This window comes from Xenopus laevis, chromosome 6L, assembly GCF_017654675.1.
Source record: "Xenopus laevis strain J_2021 chromosome 6L, Xenopus_laevis_v10.1, whole genome shotgun sequence".
NCBI lineage: Eukaryota > Metazoa > Chordata > Amphibia > Anura > Pipidae > Xenopus > Xenopus laevis.
The window spans coordinates 95,693,335-95,711,357 of NC_054381.1; the positions used below are offsets into that span (position 1 = coordinate 95,693,335).

The 18,023-nt window shown below is 41.3% G+C and overlaps 1 protein-coding gene across 6 annotated transcripts in view; it reads right to left on the reverse strand.

Moving 5' to 3' along the window:
- Positions 1-18,023, reverse strand: part of mak.L (male germ cell associated kinase L homeolog) — a 45,059-nt gene that overhangs the window by 10,343 nt on the left and 16,693 nt on the right. For 5 of the 6 annotated variants that reach the window (XM_041565499.1, XM_041565497.1, XM_041565496.1 and 2 more), the window contains 5 exon segments: positions 17,872-18,004; positions 16,349-16,520; positions 15,066-15,233; positions 13,142-13,438; positions 1,104-1,285 (listed from right to left, as the gene is read on the reverse strand). In XM_041565499.1, the coding sequence (XP_041421433.1) occupies positions 1,104-1,285; positions 13,142-13,438; positions 15,066-15,233; positions 16,349-16,520; positions 17,872-18,004 (952 nt within the window). 6 annotated transcript variants of the gene reach the window in all.

An 18,023-nucleotide genomic window follows, 5' to 3' on the forward strand; every position in this document is an offset into this window, starting at 1 on the left:
TATGTATATTTGGATATGTCAATTATTCCCTATATTTACATACAAATTTCAGTGGTATTACTGTATGTGCGATCAGCAAGCAGAAAATCACTGTTTCACTATACACAAAAATGGTTACGGAAATAAAGAATGCAAAATGTAAAAAAATTAATGTAACAAAAATATTTCTGCTGTACCATTCTATTACAAAATGCGAGTCACTGCAATATGAAAGGAAAAAAGAAACACTTAGGAAAATATAAGTTGTGCATAGACAAATACAAGAGATCCTCTGCACTCAACCCATTATCAATATATTAAGGTCATTGAAACATTTTGTGCCATAAGCTACTAAAAATGCCTTCCCCTTTAAACAAAATAGTGATTGTTTGTCCATATATTGCAATATATTTAAGATGGCCAACTACAAAGGTAAAATGTATAATGAAGCAACAGAATTCTTAATGAATCAGATGTTGAGTGCAGGACTGGCCAGATATCGGATGACTTTGACATAGTTGGCCAGCTTAAATATATTGCAATACAGGTATGGGACCTGTTATCCAGAATGCTCGGGACCTGGGGTTTTCTGGATAACGGATCTTTCCGTAATTTGGGTCTTCATGCCTTAAGTCTGCTAGAAATTCATTTAAACATAAATAAACCCAATAGGCTGGTTTTGCTTCCAATAAGGATTAATTATATCTTAGTTGGGATCAAGTACAAGCTACTGTTTTATTATTACAGAGAAAAAGGAAATCATTTTAAAAAATTTGGATTATTTGAATAAAATGGGAGACAGCCATTGCGTAATTCGGAGCTTTCTGGATATCGGATTTCCGGATAAGGGATCCTATACCTGTATATGGAAGAACAATCCCTGTTTTGTTTAAAGGGTAAGGCATTTTTAGTAGCTTAAGGCACACAATGTTTTAATGTCCTTAATATATTGATAATGGGTTGAGTGCAGAGGATCTCTTGTATTACTATGTGAATTTTGTGGTCACAACCTCATTGCAACCCCGCTTAATGTTTTTAAAAATATGTGGTTAGCATAACTTTCCCTTGTTAAATATAAGTTGTGCACCAGCAAGCATTTCTTTATAGCAAAATGTAAACCTCACCCAAATAATGAATCCTCAGGTTTGTTTTCCTTTGCTAGAGCCATTGACGGCTTCTTTGAATATGAAATTCCAAAATCTGTATCAATTTCATCCCAGCTATCCTTAACAACAGACTGACCCCAGCGTCGCCGTCCATGTTTAATGCTGACAGCACTGGTCTGGGGTCCATTGGCTACAAGCTTCTGGATTACAGGAAAAAAATATATATTGTTACTTGTATCACTTAATATATGCACTGCACAACATTCTTTAGATTGGGAACACATACATTGCAAGAACAGTAGTATGAAAACATATAACTAGTGAGACTTTTAACTAACAAGCTGACACTGGGGACATACCTTTATATCATTCTCATACTTTTTACTTATAGCATGAACACTTTTGACAAATCTCCAGAAGAAAAAAACACTAAAGAGGTTTATCATCCTTTATTTATATAGAGCCAATATATTCTGCCTTTTTTGGAGTGTAAAAGGATGCTAGAAAACCCAGACCTATGCAAGGGGATAACATACAGATGCAGATAGTGGCCTGGCTGGAATTGAACCCAGGACCCCAGCTCTGCCAGGCCCTGGGCTTTCAACAAAATATATGATAAGCATATTTATTGTACTGGAGACTATATATTTAAAAACAACATGCATAATTACTAGGGATGTAGCGAACGTCGGAAAAAAAGTTCGCGAACATATTCGCGAACTTGCGCAAAAATGCGAGCGGTTCGCGAACGGTTCGCGAACCCCATAGACTTCAATGGGAAGGCGAACTTTAACATCTAGAAAAGACATTTCTGGCCAGAAAAATGATTTTAAAGTTGTTTAAAGGGTGCAACGACCTGGACAGTGGCATGCCAGAGGGGGATCAAGGGCAAAAATGTATCTGAAAAATCTGCCTGTGTGTGCTTGGAAGAGATAGTGTAGGGGGAGAGCTGTTAGTGATTTCAGGGACAGATGATAGTAAGTTTGCTGGCTAGTAATCTGCTTGATACTGCTCTGTATTGGAGGGACAGAAGTCTGCAGGGATTTGAGGGACATTTTAGCTTAGGTAGCTTTGCTGGCTAGTAATCTACTGTTCTCTTTAAACAACTGCCATACGTTGACCTTGTAGGCATTGTTTGCCCAGTTTTTTTGGACGCAGCCACTGAAGCACAGTTGCCAGAAAAAATATGCCATATAAATGCTGAAAATAGTCATTTTTCGCCATACGTTGACCTTGTAGACATTGTTTGCCCAGTTTTTTTGGACGCAGCCACTGAAGCACAGTTGCCAGAAAAAATATGCCATATAAATGCTGAAAATAGTAATTTTTCGCCATACGTTGACCTTGTAGACATTGTTTGCCCAGTTTTTTTGGTTGCAGCCACTGAAGCACAGTTGCCAGAAAAAATATGCCACATAAATGCTGAAAATAGTCATTTTTTGCCATATACGTTGAGTCAACGTATGGCAAAAAATGACTATTTTCAGCATTTATATGGCATATTTTTTCTGGCCTCTGTGCTTCAGTGGCTGTGGCCAAAAAAACTGGGCAAACAATGCCTACAAGGTCAACGTCGTTGACCTTGTAGGCATTGTTTGCCCAGTTTTTTTGGCCACAGCCACTGAAGCACAGAGGCCAGAAAAAATATGCCATATAAATGCTGAAAATAGTCATTTTTTTGGTCGCAGCCACTGAAGCACAGTTGCCAGAAAAATTATGCCATATAAATGCTGAAAATATAATTTTTTTTGGTTGCAGCCACTGAAGCACAGAGGCCAGAAAAATTATGCCATATAAATGCAGAAAATATGCATTTTTTGGTCGCAGCCACTGAAGCACAGTTGCCAGAAAAAATATGCCATATAAATGCTGAAAATAGTAATTTTTTTGGTTGCAGCCACTGAAGCACAGAGGCCAGAAAAATTATGCCATATAAATGCAGAAAATATGCATTTGTTTGGTCGCAGCCACTGAAGCACAGTTGACAGAAAAATTATGCCATATAAATGCTGAAAATATAAATTTTTTTGGTTGCAGCCACTGAAGCACAGAGGCCAGAAAAATTATGTCATATAAATGCAGAAAATAGGCATTTTTTTGGTCGCAGCCACTGAAGCACAGAGGCCAGAAAAAATTAAACCAGTAGGGTTTGCACCCTAGTTTGTAACGGTGGCGGAGGGAGGAGGAGGACGCTAAAGGACAGCTGTGTGTGGAGTCATGAGGCTTGAAGAGAAGGACAGCTGCATAGAAGTCAGAACAAGTCTTCCGGCGTGCAGTAACCCTCCGAGATCCACCCCTCATTCATTTTAATAAAGGTCAGGTAATCGACACTTTTGTGACCTAGGCGAGTTCTCTTCTCAGTTACAATCCCTCCTGCTGCACTGAAGGTCCTTTCTGAGAGCACACTTGAGGCTGGGCAAGACAAGAGGTTCATGGCAAATTGTGACAGCTCTGGCCACAGATCAAGCCTGCGCACCCAGTAGTCCAGGGGTTCATCGCTCCTCAGAGTGTCGATATCTGCAGTTAATGCCAGGTAGTCCGCTACCTGCCGGTCGAGGCGTTCTTTGAGGGTGGATCCAGAAGGGTTGTGGCGCTGCCTTGGACAGAAAAACATTTGCATGTCTGACGTTACAGACTGGCCAAAGGGCTTTGTCCTTGCAGGTGTGCTCGTGGCAGGATTACTGGCACCTCTGCCCCTGGAATGTTGATGAGTTCCTGAAGTGACATCACCCTTAAAAGCATTGTACAACATGTTTTGCAGGCTGGTTTGTAAATGCCGCATCTTTTCGGACTTGTGGTATGTTGGTAACATTTCTGACACTTTATGCTTGTACCGAGGGTCTAGTAGCGTTGCGACCCAGTACAGGTCCTTCTCCTTAAGCCTCTTGATACGGGGGTCCTTCAACAGGCATGACAGCATGAAAGACCCCATTCTCACAAGGTTGGATGCAGAGCTATCCATCTCCGCTTCCTCATTATCAAGGACTGCATCATCCACGGTCTCCTCCCCCCAGCCACGTACAAGACCAGGGGTCCCCAAAAGGTCACCACTAGCCCCCTGGGAAGCCTGCTCCTGTTGGTCCTCCTCCTCCTCCTCCACAAAGCCACCTTCCTCCTCTGACTCCACTTCTGGCACCTCTCCCTGCGTTGCAGCAGGTGCCTGGGTTCGTTCTGGTGATTCCGACCAGAAATCGCGCGCTTCCAGCTCCTCGTCACGCTGGTCTACAGCCTCATCTGTCACTCGTCGCACGGCACGCTCCAGGAAGAAAGCGAAGGGTATTAGGTCGCTGATGGTGCCTTCGGTGCGACTGACCATATTTGTCACCTCTTCAAAAGGTCGCATGAGCCTGCAGGCATCGCGCATAAGCACCCAGTAACGGGGGAAAAAAATCCCCAGCTGTGCAGATCCAGTCCTACCACCCAGTTCAAAAAGGTACTCGTTGACGGCCCTTTGTTGTTGCAGCAGACGTTCCAACATAAGGAGCGTTGAATTCCAGCGAGTCTGGCTGTCAGAAATCAAACGCCTGACTGGCATGTTGTAGCGCTGCTGAATGTCAGCAAGGCGTGCCATGGCTGTGTAGGAACGTCTGAAATGGGCCGACACCTTTCTGGACTGGGTGAGAACGTCCTGGAATCCTGGGTACTTGGAGACAAAACGTTGGACTATTAAATTTAACACATGTGCCATGCAGGGCACATGTGTTAAATTGCCTAGTCTCAACGCTGCCAACAGATTGCTTCCATTGTCACACACCACTTTTCCGATCTGCAGTTGGTGTGGGGTCAGCCACCGATCGGCCTGTGACTGCAGAGATGACAGGAGTACAGATCCGGTATGGTTTTTGCTTTCCAGGCACGTCATCCCCAAGACAGCGTGACAACGGCGTACCTGGCACGTCGAATAGCCTAGGGGGAGCTGGGGGTGCACAGGTGTGGAGGAGGAGAAGGAGGACCCAGCAGCAGAGTAAGAAGAAGAAGAAGACGAGGTAGAAAGCGATGGAGGAGTAGAGGTGGTGGCAGAACCGCGTGCAATCCGTGGCGGTGACACCAACTCCACTGTTGTTGTTGAGCTACCCATTCCCTGCTTCCCAGCCATTACCAAGTTCACCCAGTGGGCAGTGTAGGTGACATACCTGCCCTGACCATGCTTGGAGGACCATGCGTCAGTAGTCATATGGACCTTTGGCCCAACACTAAGTGACAGAGATGCGGTAACTTGGCTCTGCACATGTTGGTACAGGTGTGGTATTCCCTTTTTAGAAAAAAATTGCGGCTGGGTACCTTCCACTGCGGTGTCCCAATTGCTACAAATTTGCGGAAGGCCTCAGAGTCCACCAGCTGGTATGGTAAAAGCTGGCGGGCTAAGAGTGCAGACAAGCCAGCTGTCAGACGCCGGGCAAGGGGGTGACAGTCAGACATTGGCTTCTTACGCTCAAACATGGCCTTCACAGAAACTTGGCTGGTGGCAGATGACTGGGAATGGGAACAGGTGGTCAAGGTGGAAGGCGGAGTGGAGGGTGGTTCAGACGGGTCAAGGAGAGCAGAGGTAGAGCAGTAAGATGCTGGACCAGAAGGAGTGTGGCTTTTAGTTTGCCTGTTGCCTTTGAGGTGTTGCTCCCAAAGTGCTTTGTGCTTGCCGCTCATGTGCCTTCGCATAGAAGTTGTACCTATGTGGCTGTTGGGCTTACCAAGGCTCAGTTTCTGACTGCACTCATTGCAAATTACAATGCTTTTGTCAGAGGCACACACATTAAAAAAATCCCACACTGCTGACTTTTTGGAAGTGTGCGATCTGGCGGTAACAGTAGAAGTTGGCGGAGTTTGCGGTATTGGCGGCAATGGCGGGTGCGTTGGCCGGCTGAACACAGGTGCCGATACATGTTGTTGCCCTACTGATCCCTGCGGGCTGTCCTCCCTGCTTCTTCTAAGTCTTATTCTCCTACTGCCTCTCTGACTCTCCGTCTCTCCATCTGAACTACCCTCCTCTTGCTCTCTTCTACTAGGCACCCACAAAACATCAATCTCCTCATCATCATTCTCCTCAGATGCATCAATTTCTTCTGACACATCACAGAAGGAAGCAGCAGCGGGGACCTCCTCCTCATCACTCATTATGTCCATCTCTATCGTGTTCTCTGCCAGAATTAAATCTGGTGTAAGGTCCTCATCTCCTTCATCTTCTTCTGGCAATAATGGTTGCGCATTACTCAGTTCAAGAAACTCATTGGAAAATAACTCCTCTGACCCCAGTGAAGAAGGGGCACCGGTGGTGGAGGAAGTGTTACGTGGGGTGGCCATAGCAGTGGAGGATGAGGAGGATGTTGTGGTAAAGTTAGAAACGGTAGAGGATGGGGTGTGCTGTGTAAGCCAGTCAACTACCTCTTCAGCATTTTGGGAGTTCAGGGTCATTGGCTTTTTAAAACTGGGCAATTTGCTAGGGCCACAGGATTGCATAGCAGCACGGCCCCTAGCACGGCCTCTGCGTGGCGGCCTGCCTTTGCCTGGCATTATTTTTAAAAAAAACAACAACAACAACAAAAACTCAGTTGGTTTTTCTGGAAACGATAATACACACAGCTAGATGGCGGGTTGAAGAAAACACTGTGCAAATAATGCCTACAAAGTCAACGTATACACTACTACAGCGGTGGATACGGATTACGTAAAATATATGAATGCTGCTTGAAAAAAAGTAACTCAAGTGGTTTTTCTAGAGACGATAATATTATCAATATTTAGACAAAATGTGAACAAGGTCACACAGCTCGATGGCGGGTTGAAGAAAACACTGTGCAAATAATGCCTACAAGGTCAACGTATACACTACTACAGCGGTGGATACGGATTACGTAAAATATATGAATGCTGCTTGAAAAAAAGTAACTCAAGTGGTTTTTCTAGAGACGATAATATTATCAATATTTAGACAAAATGTGAACAAGCTCACACAGCTCGATGGCGGGTTGAAGAAAACAGTGTGCAAATAATGCCTACAAGGTCAACGTATACACTACTACAGCGGTGGATACGGATTACGTAAAATATATGAATGCTGCTTGAAAAAAAGTAACTCAAGTGGTTTTTCTAGAGACGATAATATTATCAATATTTAGACAAAATGTGAACAAGCTCACACAGCTCGATGGCGGGTTGAAGAAAACAGTGTGCAAATAATGCCTACAAGGCCAACGTATACACTACTACAGCGGTGGATACGGATTACGTAAAATATATTATGGCTGCTTGAAAAAAGTGACTCCGGTGTTTTTTCTGGAGACGGTAATATTATGGATATTTAGACAGAATGGGAACAAGGTCACACAGCTCGATGGCGGGTTGAAGAAAACAGTGTGCAAATAATGCCTACAAGGCCAACGTATACACTACTACAGCGGTGGATACGGATTACGTAAAATATATTATGGCTGCTTGAAAAAAGTGACTCCGGTGTTTTTTCTGGAGACGGTAATATTATGGATATTTAGACAGAATGGGAACAAGGTCACACAGCTCGATGGCGGGTTGAAGAAAACAGTGTGCAAATAATGCCTACAAGGCCAACGTATACACTACTACAGCGGTGGATACGGATTACGTAAAATATATTATGGCTGCTTGAAAAAAGTGACTCCGGTGTTTTTTCTGGAGACGGTAATATTATGGATATTTAGACAGAATGGGAACAAGGTCACACAGCTCGATGGCGGGTTGAAGAAAACAGTGTGCAAATAATGCCTACAAGGCCAACGTATACACTACTACAGCGGTGGATACGGATTACGTAAAATATATTATGGCTGCTTGAAAAAAGTGACTCCGGTGTTTTTTCTGGAGACGGTAATATTATGGATATTTAGACAGAATGGGAACAAGGTCACACAGCTCGATGGCGGGTTGAAGAAAACAGTGTGCAAATAATGCCTACAAGGCCAACGTATACACTACTACAGCGGTGGATACGGATTACGTAAAATATATTATGGCTGCTTGAAAAAAGTGACTCCGGTGTTTTTTCTGGAGACGGTAATATTATGGATATTTAGACAGAATGGGAACAAGGTCACACAGCTCGATGGCGGGTTGAAGAAAACAGTGTGCAAATAATGCCTACAAGGCCAACGTATACACTACTACAGCGGTGGATACGGATTACGTAAAATATATGAATGCTGCTTGAAAAAAGTGACTCCGGTGTTTTTTCTGGAGACGGTAATATTATGGATATTTAGACAGAATGGGAACAAGGTCACACAGCTCGATGGCGGGTTGAAGAAAACAGTGTGCAAATAATGCCTACAGGGCAAATAATGCCTAAAAGGTCAACTTATACACTACTACAGCGGTAGTAAAATAAAAAAAAGTAAAATAAAAAAAAATGAATATTAAAAAAAAAAAATTAAAGTTGGTGCTGCTGAACTACTAGGAGCAGCAGATTAGCACACCAGTCCCACTCCCCAACACTGCTAGACTAATAGCACTGGGCTCTTATAGTAGTAGTAGTAGTAGTAGTAGTAAAACAACAAAAAATAAATAAAAGCAGTCCTTACAAGGACTACTGTTATTGCAGCAGTCAGCAGATGAGATCAGAAGCAGGACAGCTGCCCACTGCAGCTACATACAGAGCACTGCAGTAGAAGGTAGATTACTAGCCAGCAAAGCTACCTAAGCTAAAATGTCCCTCAAACCCCTGCAGACTTCTGTCCCTCCAATAACAGAGCAGTATCAAAACGATTACTAGCCAGCAAACTTTCAACTGTCCCTGAAATCACTAACAGGCAGCAGCTCTCTCCCTACACTATCTCTTCAGCACACACAGGCAGAGTGAAAAAACGCTGCAGGGCTTCGGTTTTTATAGGGAAGGGGAGTGGTCCAGGGGAGAGCTTCCTGATTGGCTGCCATGTACCTGCTGGTCTGGGGTGAGAGGGCAAAAAAAAGCGCCAACAATGGCGAACCCAAAATGGCGAACGTCGCGCGACGTTCGCGAACTTCCGGCGAGTGCGAACACCCGATGTTCGCGCGAACAAGTTCGCCGGCGAACAGTTCGCGACATCTCTAATAATTACCTTGCTAATTGCCGAAACAATACATTTCCCATATATTTTGCCTAGATATTGTTCAGGGACAAAGAAAATTTGCAGTAACAATATTTAGCATGTGACATACTTATGCCCTTCTTTCCACTACAGCTGTTGGTAAAACTGAAGCTGGGTTGACTATTAAAGGGGAAATAAACATCATTTATAGAAACTAATGCTAATTAGGGATGCACCCAACCCTGTAAATCAGAATTCATATGAATCCCTAATCCTCCTCAACAAATTTGGCCAAATACCTAACAAAAACCAAACCCTCTGTACGAATGGAAATGGCTCCACACAGGTAGATTTTGCCATTTCACGCAAAGCTTGTGCCAAAATTGTCCACGTTTTGTAGGGCTCTTAGATTTGCGCAAATCCTAATTCTGCTGAAAAAGGCTCAGCTTTGAAAGAATCCTGAACGAAATCCTTGATTTGGCGCATCCCTAATACTAATACAAACCCTGTATGTAGAGAACAGATTGGTGAGAAGGGGACAGCATGTGTAACTTCAATAATTTCAGAAACAGCACAGATTTTGCAGAATGCTCTCCCTGAATCAGTTGTACTGGCAGATAAATTATTCTTGCTGCTGAGGAGGAACTGTCGTACAGCGGCAGATTTTGAGGAGCAGGCAGAGGACCCAGCTATCAGGTTTGACAACAAGGGTTAAGATCCATTTGTAGTTCATGCCACTATGGTCAAAGCCAAAAAGAGATCAAGAAGCTCCCTCTTGTGGCACAGGAGCAAGAACAAAAGAAAGTTTGCCTTTTTTATTACACACTATACTATTGTGGCCAATTCAGTTCAAAGAATTTTCAACAAACAGTGGAGTATTCATACTGTTGATCCTGTTCGGAGTAGGATTTTACCATCAAAATCAGGTATCATTTTTATGAAAAGAATATTCTGCCCCTTTGTTTGAAATTGGAGGTAACACAGAAACCAATCAGTGTTTTTGTGGGGAATCACAAGTGCAGAAATTGTAAAGCTTATGCTTTTCTGAGTGTAGGTGACAGTATCACAACTTACTGAGCAAGGATGTCCTACAGGATCAAAGATTTTGTTATGTATTCTACTAAGGGTGTCATATATATGGCAACATCTACATACCAATACCAGTATATTGAGAAGACCAACAGGCCTTTCAAAAATGGATTTTAGAACACATCAATGGGATCATAAATGTTCCAAAGCTCATTAAAGGAGAAGTAAAGGTTAAAAGTAAGTAAGCTTTATCAGAATGGTCTATATAAATACACCAGTAAACCCTCAAAGTAGTGCTGCTCTGAGTCCTCTGTCAAAAGAAACACAGCATTTCTTTCCTTTTATTGTGTACACATGGGCTTCTGTATCAGACTTCCTGTTTTCATCATAAACCTCCAGGGCAGGGCTTGAGCATGCTCAGTTTGCTCCTCTCCCCCTCCCTCCTCCCATCCCTGCTGTAATCTGAGCTCAGAGCAGTAAGTGAGCAGGGAGAGACTCAGGCAGGAAGTGATGCCACACCAAGCTTAAATGGCAGCTTCTATCCTAAACAAATAGAGACAGTGTCTAGAGCTGTTTACTCAGGTATGGTAAAGCATTCTGCAGAATAAATATAGCGTTCTATCTTGCACTATTGTGGCTAATCTGTTGGCAATAAACAGTTTTGGAGCTTTCCTTCTCCTTTAAGTAAAACAAATGTTTGCAAAGGGAACAGCATTGGATTTTTGAATGTAGTGCAAAGTTTCCTTAGGGGTTTAATGTGGCCATAGAATTGGCACTTTTTAATAAAAATAAAAAGTAAAGGGAAATGTTTTATATGCTGAGAAATCAAGTATTTTTTATAATTTTCTATGTGTATTTATTTAACATGCGTAGGGAAAGAGTTATAGATTGCTATTGGCGTAGTACCCCTTGACAACCTGAGGACTCAAATTTCTAACTGCCTCCTAGCCATCTCCAACGAGGATGAACCAACGCTACCTCAAACTGAACCTAAAAAAACCTGAATCTTTCCACCTAAACCTGGTCCTTCTTCCCCTTTTACTGATGGCATGCTTATTAACCCTGTAAACTCAACAACCTGTCTGGGGGTTATCTCTGACTCCCCTTTATTTCCTTCTCTGACCATATTAATACTGCTGCTGGAATTATCCTCCTCTCATCCAAGAAGGAACAGGTCCCTCCCCTGCTGAAGTCCTTATCGTGGCTGCTCATAAAACAAAGCACCTCACTACATCGCTTGATACATTCCTGGCTGACTACTACTCCTACTCTGCTCCTCTCAGAGCAACCACTTGTATCCCCCCCACACTACTACTGCAGTTCCACATGTAAGGAGCAGCAAGATAAAAAAAAGTTTAACTGCCAGTGGAATGCTATCTCTGATCTCACTCTCTTCAGAAATAAATTAAAAGACTATCTCCTGAAACACTATACCTGAACTGGGAACTGGAACTTATATTGCAGTGTCACCCACTACAGCACTTAATATCTTTCTCATTGTGTCTGTAAATTCACCACACGCTTATATTGTCTCTTGTCTCTTTGACACTAAGCTCTTAAAGAGGTTGTTCTCCAGAGATAAAGACTTCTTTCAATTGCTTTCCATTATTTATTTTTTACTGTTTTTCCAAAATCTAAATTTAAAGATTAAGGTTCTTGGTTCTGGTGTTTCAGTCTGGCAGTTTAGTAATTCAGGTGCAGATTCTGAACTGTTACAATATAGCAACGCTCGGCAGCATCTCTGGAGTATTAGTAACTATTCTATTAATTATAACAGCTGCCTTTAAAAGGGTTGTTCACCTTTGAGATAACTTTTAGTATGACGTAGAGAGTGATATACTGAGATAATTTGCAATTTTTTTAAATTTTTGTATCATTGAAGGTTTTTGAGTTATTTAGCTTTTTATTCAGCAGCTCTTAAATTTGCATTTTAAGCAATCTGGTAACTAGGGCCCAAATTACCCTAGCAACCATGCATTGATTTGAGTAAGTGACTGAAATATGAATAGGAGAGAGTCTGAATAGATGGATCAGTAATAAAAAGTAGTAAAAAATTTGTAGCGTTACAGCGCATTTGTTTTTTTAGAAGGAGACAGCAATGCCCATTTGAAAGCTGCAAAGAATCAAAAGAAAAATAACTATAAAACTATAAAAAATAAATAATGAAAACCAATTGAAAAGTTGCTTAGAATGGTTCGTTCTATAACATAAAAGTTACTTTAAAGGTGAACCACCCATTTAAAGGAACAGTAACTGCAACAAATGAAAGTGTTTTAAAGCAATGAAAATATCATGTACTGTTGCCTTGCATTGGTAAAACTGATATGTTTGCTTCAGAAACACTACTATAGTACATATAAACAAGCTGCTGTGTAGCAATGGTGGAAATTGAAAAAATGCTATTTGGCACAGGATAAATAGTGGATAACAGATAACAGCATTATGTTCTACAGAGCTTATCTGCCATCTGCTGTGAAACCGGAGCCTTTCTGCCCCAATTGCTACACAGCGGCTTATTTATATACACACTACACCAGTTTTACCAGAGCAGGACAACACTGCATTATATTTTTATTACTTTAAAACACTTTTGCTTTTTTGTTGTTACTGTTTAGCTCAGCAGGGACAAAGATAAGAAATGTATCTACTAAATGTATCAATTTAGTACAGAGTTGGCAACCCACCCCCTCCCAGAGCTGCTTTAAAGAGGTGAAAAAACGTAACACTTCAATATTAGGAAACAGTAGTCACGCACAGAAAATAGAAAGTAATTGGAAAAAGTCGTTATTTCTGGTGAACTATCTGAAACCAACTGAACTGAAAAAAGTGTTGGAAGGTGAACAATCCCTTTAATTTATATTGCAAATGTAATTGGTATTTATTACTGTAATGACCCCCTTTGTTCTATTAGTTCTGCTGTGCAGTGCTGCGTACATAAGTAGCACTATATGAATAAAAAAATATAAACATATATTTTTACGGACTCCTACATACCGGAGAAATAGTTTTGCTGATGCTTGGAAGAGTGACTTGCTGAGTTTTGGATGGCAGCTGAGTATCACCTGTACTCTGTGGAACTTGGATCTGCTGCAGAGGCCGGTTGGTTGCAGGTGGTGTATCAGGTGATGTTTTTTCTGATCTTTCAGATGTTGACGAAGACTGCATTTTTGTGACATACATTGGCTGAGGTTCTTTAGGTTGCAGTGCTTTGTTCAAAGTCTTTTTATGCTCGGCATACTGAGTTGGAGGCCCCAATGCTTGTCCAACTTGAAAATATGGGTGCCTTAAAGCCTTTATGCATAAACATATAAAAGTTTATTCACATATATATATCTAAGGTCTCAAAATTTAAACATTTTTAATTCACATATATTGGGCCCTTTAATAAGCCTATAGTATATACAGTTTAAAAAAGATGGTCACCATTTCCAAATCTACATTACAAGCAACAGAGACACGTTTACAATACATTTCAGTAAATGATCATTTTTCTTAATATGCCTTTTTATTATCAAAAATATATAAAATGTAATAGAAAATGTATGTGATGGTGAATAACATAAGGATGGAATTATTTAAAACTCTACCACATAAATAAATATAAAAGGCGAGGGCATCATGATCAATAAAGCAACTGCTCCAAAGAAAATTGGGCCAAGTACAAAGTGGCTTGCATAATAATAGATTCTCTTGTGACTTGTCAATACCAACTAAAGCAGATATATGTTTATTACCAGTGACAAAATACAGATGCTCACTTATTGAATTTCCTTGTGTCCTCTGAGCAATGGCAGAAATGCTAACCATGATATCCAAGAAGAGCTATAATGTGATTTTTTTTTAAAATATTTTTTATTGATTTTCATCAAATTACAAATCAGTGATAAGTATCTTACCATTGCATTTGAGGCTTGGTAACAGCATAGATATAACAGTTAAGGTTGGCATAAAGCTTTCATAACAGCTACTTTGTGATTCTTATGAAAATCAAGAGAGCCTACTAGATGCCTGATAAATTTATCAGATCTTTCCAAACATAAAAAAATTAGTGATGGGCTAAGAGGTACTTGTGCCCAAGGCAAGTACCTCTTGTCCCAGCTCCCACTCCCTCATCCAGCCACACACCACCCATTTCCCCTCCTGCTCACCGTTGCAGACCACCACCCCTAGCCCTTTCCGGAAATTAAAGGAGAATTCAACCTGTGGGGGAAAAAACCCATACCCCCCCACCCCAGGTATACCTCCCTCCCTCCTCCCCCCAGACTAACCACCCCCTCCCGGGGAAATGCCCCATACTCCATACTTACCCCTTGCCGCAGATTCTTCCAGCGGATTTGCACGCATCCATCTTCCGGCTCCTCTGTAAGATGACTGATTTCCATGTAATTCCGCGCATGCGCAGTTGTCGCATACGACCAAACTGCTCCAACTGCGCATGCGCAGAAATACTGATCTCCCAGTCAGCTTACAGAGGACATGGAAGATGGATGTGTGCAACTCCGCTGAAAGAATCTGCTGCGAGGGGTAAGTATGGAGTATGGCGTATGGGGCATTTCTCTGGGGGGAAGTAAGCCGGAGGGGAGGAGGGAGGGGGGGGTCTACCTGGGGTGGGGGGTACGGGTTTTTCCTCACAGGATGAATTCTCCTTCAACAGAAGCCAGGGCAGGGGTGCAGTTTATCATAAGATCATTTTTTTGCACCCCCTGCAGCTGTGCCCTCAGCAGTTGACTATCCTGCCTACCCCTCCCTAGTTCTGGCCCTGCAAAAGATGTACAGCACTGATATTACCGTCCAGGATTTCTCATTAATTTCTCATAAGTTTCAAAGCCTCTGCTGCTTCATGGCAAAGCAACAGCTACAATCTTCACTTCCTGATTTAAATATTAAATGAAGCATCTTGAACACAAATTATACATACCTGACTGGCTGTTGGTCTCTTTTTTGGGTCCCACTGCATTGTGTCCCTCATTAGATTTAAAGCATCTTCACTAGCATTGGGTATGAGTGTCTTCAGATTTATAGGAATACACTGAGGGAAGCGGAAATTCATTGACGCTGCAAGCTGATACCCTTCAGGCCAGTCATTCTGACAAAAAAAAAATACTGGTGGTTTCACTACAAACATGGCAGTACAGGTATAGAATCTAAAGCTTGTGACCAAGAGTTTTTTTTAGAAAAGGGGATGTATGCTTTCTTAGTTACTATAAATAAGATGTACTGTTATAATATTACAAAAAATAAGAAAATGAGTAAAAAATATGACTTGCTTGCTTAAAAGGAATTAATGGAAAATGGTATTCCCAATTTTTGGAGCTTTCTGAGATAATGAGTAACAGATTCCATACCTGTAATATACACAATTTGTCCAAAAGTATGCAGATAGTCTCTAAATGACGTGTTGTCAGTTGGAATACTCACTACTGAGTTCCAACAAGGCTCTGCAAACAATGTCAGCACAGGAACGATCAATATGGAGTGTGGGTTTTCATAGGTGGCAAGAAAAAATCATGTGTAAAGCCAAATGTCCACAGGAGTGATGTAAACATCAACTTTGTACTTTGAAGCAATTTTCAGACAGGCAGTCTAATGGAAAATTCTGGGGTTTGTCAGATGCCAGGAGAAAACTACCAATGGTAAAGGAGGGATAACAGTCTGGGGCTGGTTTAGGCTAGCGTGTCTGCTTCCTATGGAAGAGAATAAGGCTACTGTGCTTCCTACTTTGTGCCAATATTTTAGTGAAGGATTTTTCCTTTTCAGAACAATAATTCTCCCAAGCACAAATAAGGTTCGTAAAGAATAAGTTTGCTTCAGCAGCACTGGAAGAACTTGACTGACCTGCACAGAGCCACTACTACCACCCAACTAAACAACCTGTGGATGAACCGGAACACCAACTGCAAGCCAGGTCTTATTCCCAATAGAGTGCCCAACCCCAGTAATACACTTGTGGCTCAATAAAACACAAATCCTAAAGTAAAGCTGTCCCAAAAGAGCAGAGGCTGTTATAGCTGCATAGTGAGGATTCACTTCATATTAGTACCATAAGTTTCACAATGAGAAGTTGGACTGGTGTTTGTATACTTTTGACAATATAGTGTATATTGTAAAGTTTCTTAAAGTTACAATGTACATTTTCATTCATTATACCAAAAATAATTTGAGTTCCTTTAAATACTTAATTCCATTAGAAAAAAAACATACCTTTTTTGGGGTTCCTAAAACTTGGCAGATTTTGAAGATCTGATCAACCTCACTTGTCCCTGGAAAGAGAGGTCTTAGAGTATACAGTTCAGCCATAATGCTACCAACAGCCCATAAATCTATTGGAGAACTGTATGAAGAGGATCTGAGCAATACTTCAGGGGCTCTGTACCTGCAGAGGAAAAATAAATTACTTGTAGTGTGCTTTTGAGCAGAATAAACTGTACACATCTCTAGCAATGACAGATTGGAGTATATGATACATTAATGGTCCCACTTATTAAACCCCGTTTTTTTCTGGTCGAGGTTTTTAGGGGGAAAATTCTATTTTTTTGTAGAAAAATAAAAACTTGAATTTTTAGAGATTTATCAAATCCCAAAGCTGCTAAAAATCAGAATCTAAAAATATGCCATCTCAAACCTGTCATATAGAAGTCAATGGCAGATGTCCCTGAAGTTGTTTCTTGACATCATGATCTGCGCTGGATAATCAGATAAAGTCGGGGGTTTTGTTCGATAATTGAAAAAGTCAAGCTTATGCAGCAAAAATTAGATAAAATTGTGTTTTTGGTGCATCATTTTGTTGCGACGTTTTGTTGCTCCAATTTTTTCCAAGAAAAATTATTGATAAATGAGTTTGATTAGTGAAGGGAGTTTGGTTTTCATAAAAAACTGAGAATAATTCCAGCTTTAGTAAATCAGCCCCTAAAAGTGAAATTCCATATTCTAAAGGTGGCCATAGACGAAAAGATCCGCTCGTTAGGCGACATCGCCAAACGAGCCGATCTTTCCTCGATATGCCGAACGGGCATGGCTATATCGGGGTAATCTGAACGTTCGGCCCTATGGCCGAACGATCAGATTACGATGAGAGAGCAATGGGCTCCGGCGGGATTGGTTGGGACAAAATCAAACCTGTCCGATCGACCAAACGACCAATCTCCGCCGGATGAAAAATGGCGGGACTCTCCGCACACGGTCCGAAAATCGTACCAATCCTTGGTTCGTGCGATAGGATCTTTGCGTCTATGGCCACCTTAAGGCTTGTTTCACAGTTTTGATTGCCTCTATATTTAAAGTGATACTGGCACTAAAAACTACTTTTTAAAATATAAATGTGCCTTAATAGTTACCTATAAGTCATGTAGACATGTTGACATGTCATGTTGTGCTGTATATTAAATGCACAATTTTTCAACAATAAAGGCCTCAGATGTAAATGCAAATTGCAGAATGCACAGATCCCAATGCCTCTAATTGAAAAATCTTGGTAATTTACACATGCCCCAGCTAGTTCCATTATGCCCATAATACACCCTAAACTTCAACCACTTATTATTATTTCAAAGGCTAATACATTTGTACAAATTAATAAAAATAGGTTGTTAGTTTGAAGGATAATGCAGTCAGATAATATTAGACTAGATGCAAGTTGGCCAAGATAAATTACCATTTAATGTTCTGTTTAAATATACAGAGGTTTAACAACATTCTGCTTGAAGATCATACATTAGGTAACTTACCATCTGGTAGATACATAATCAGTATATGGTGGCTGAGATCTTAGTTCTCTAACTAAACCAAAATCTGCAATTTTTATAAGTTCTGGGCCCATACAAAGAAGGTTTTCAGGTTTCATATCACGATGGAAAAAACCTGATTAAACGTGAGAAGA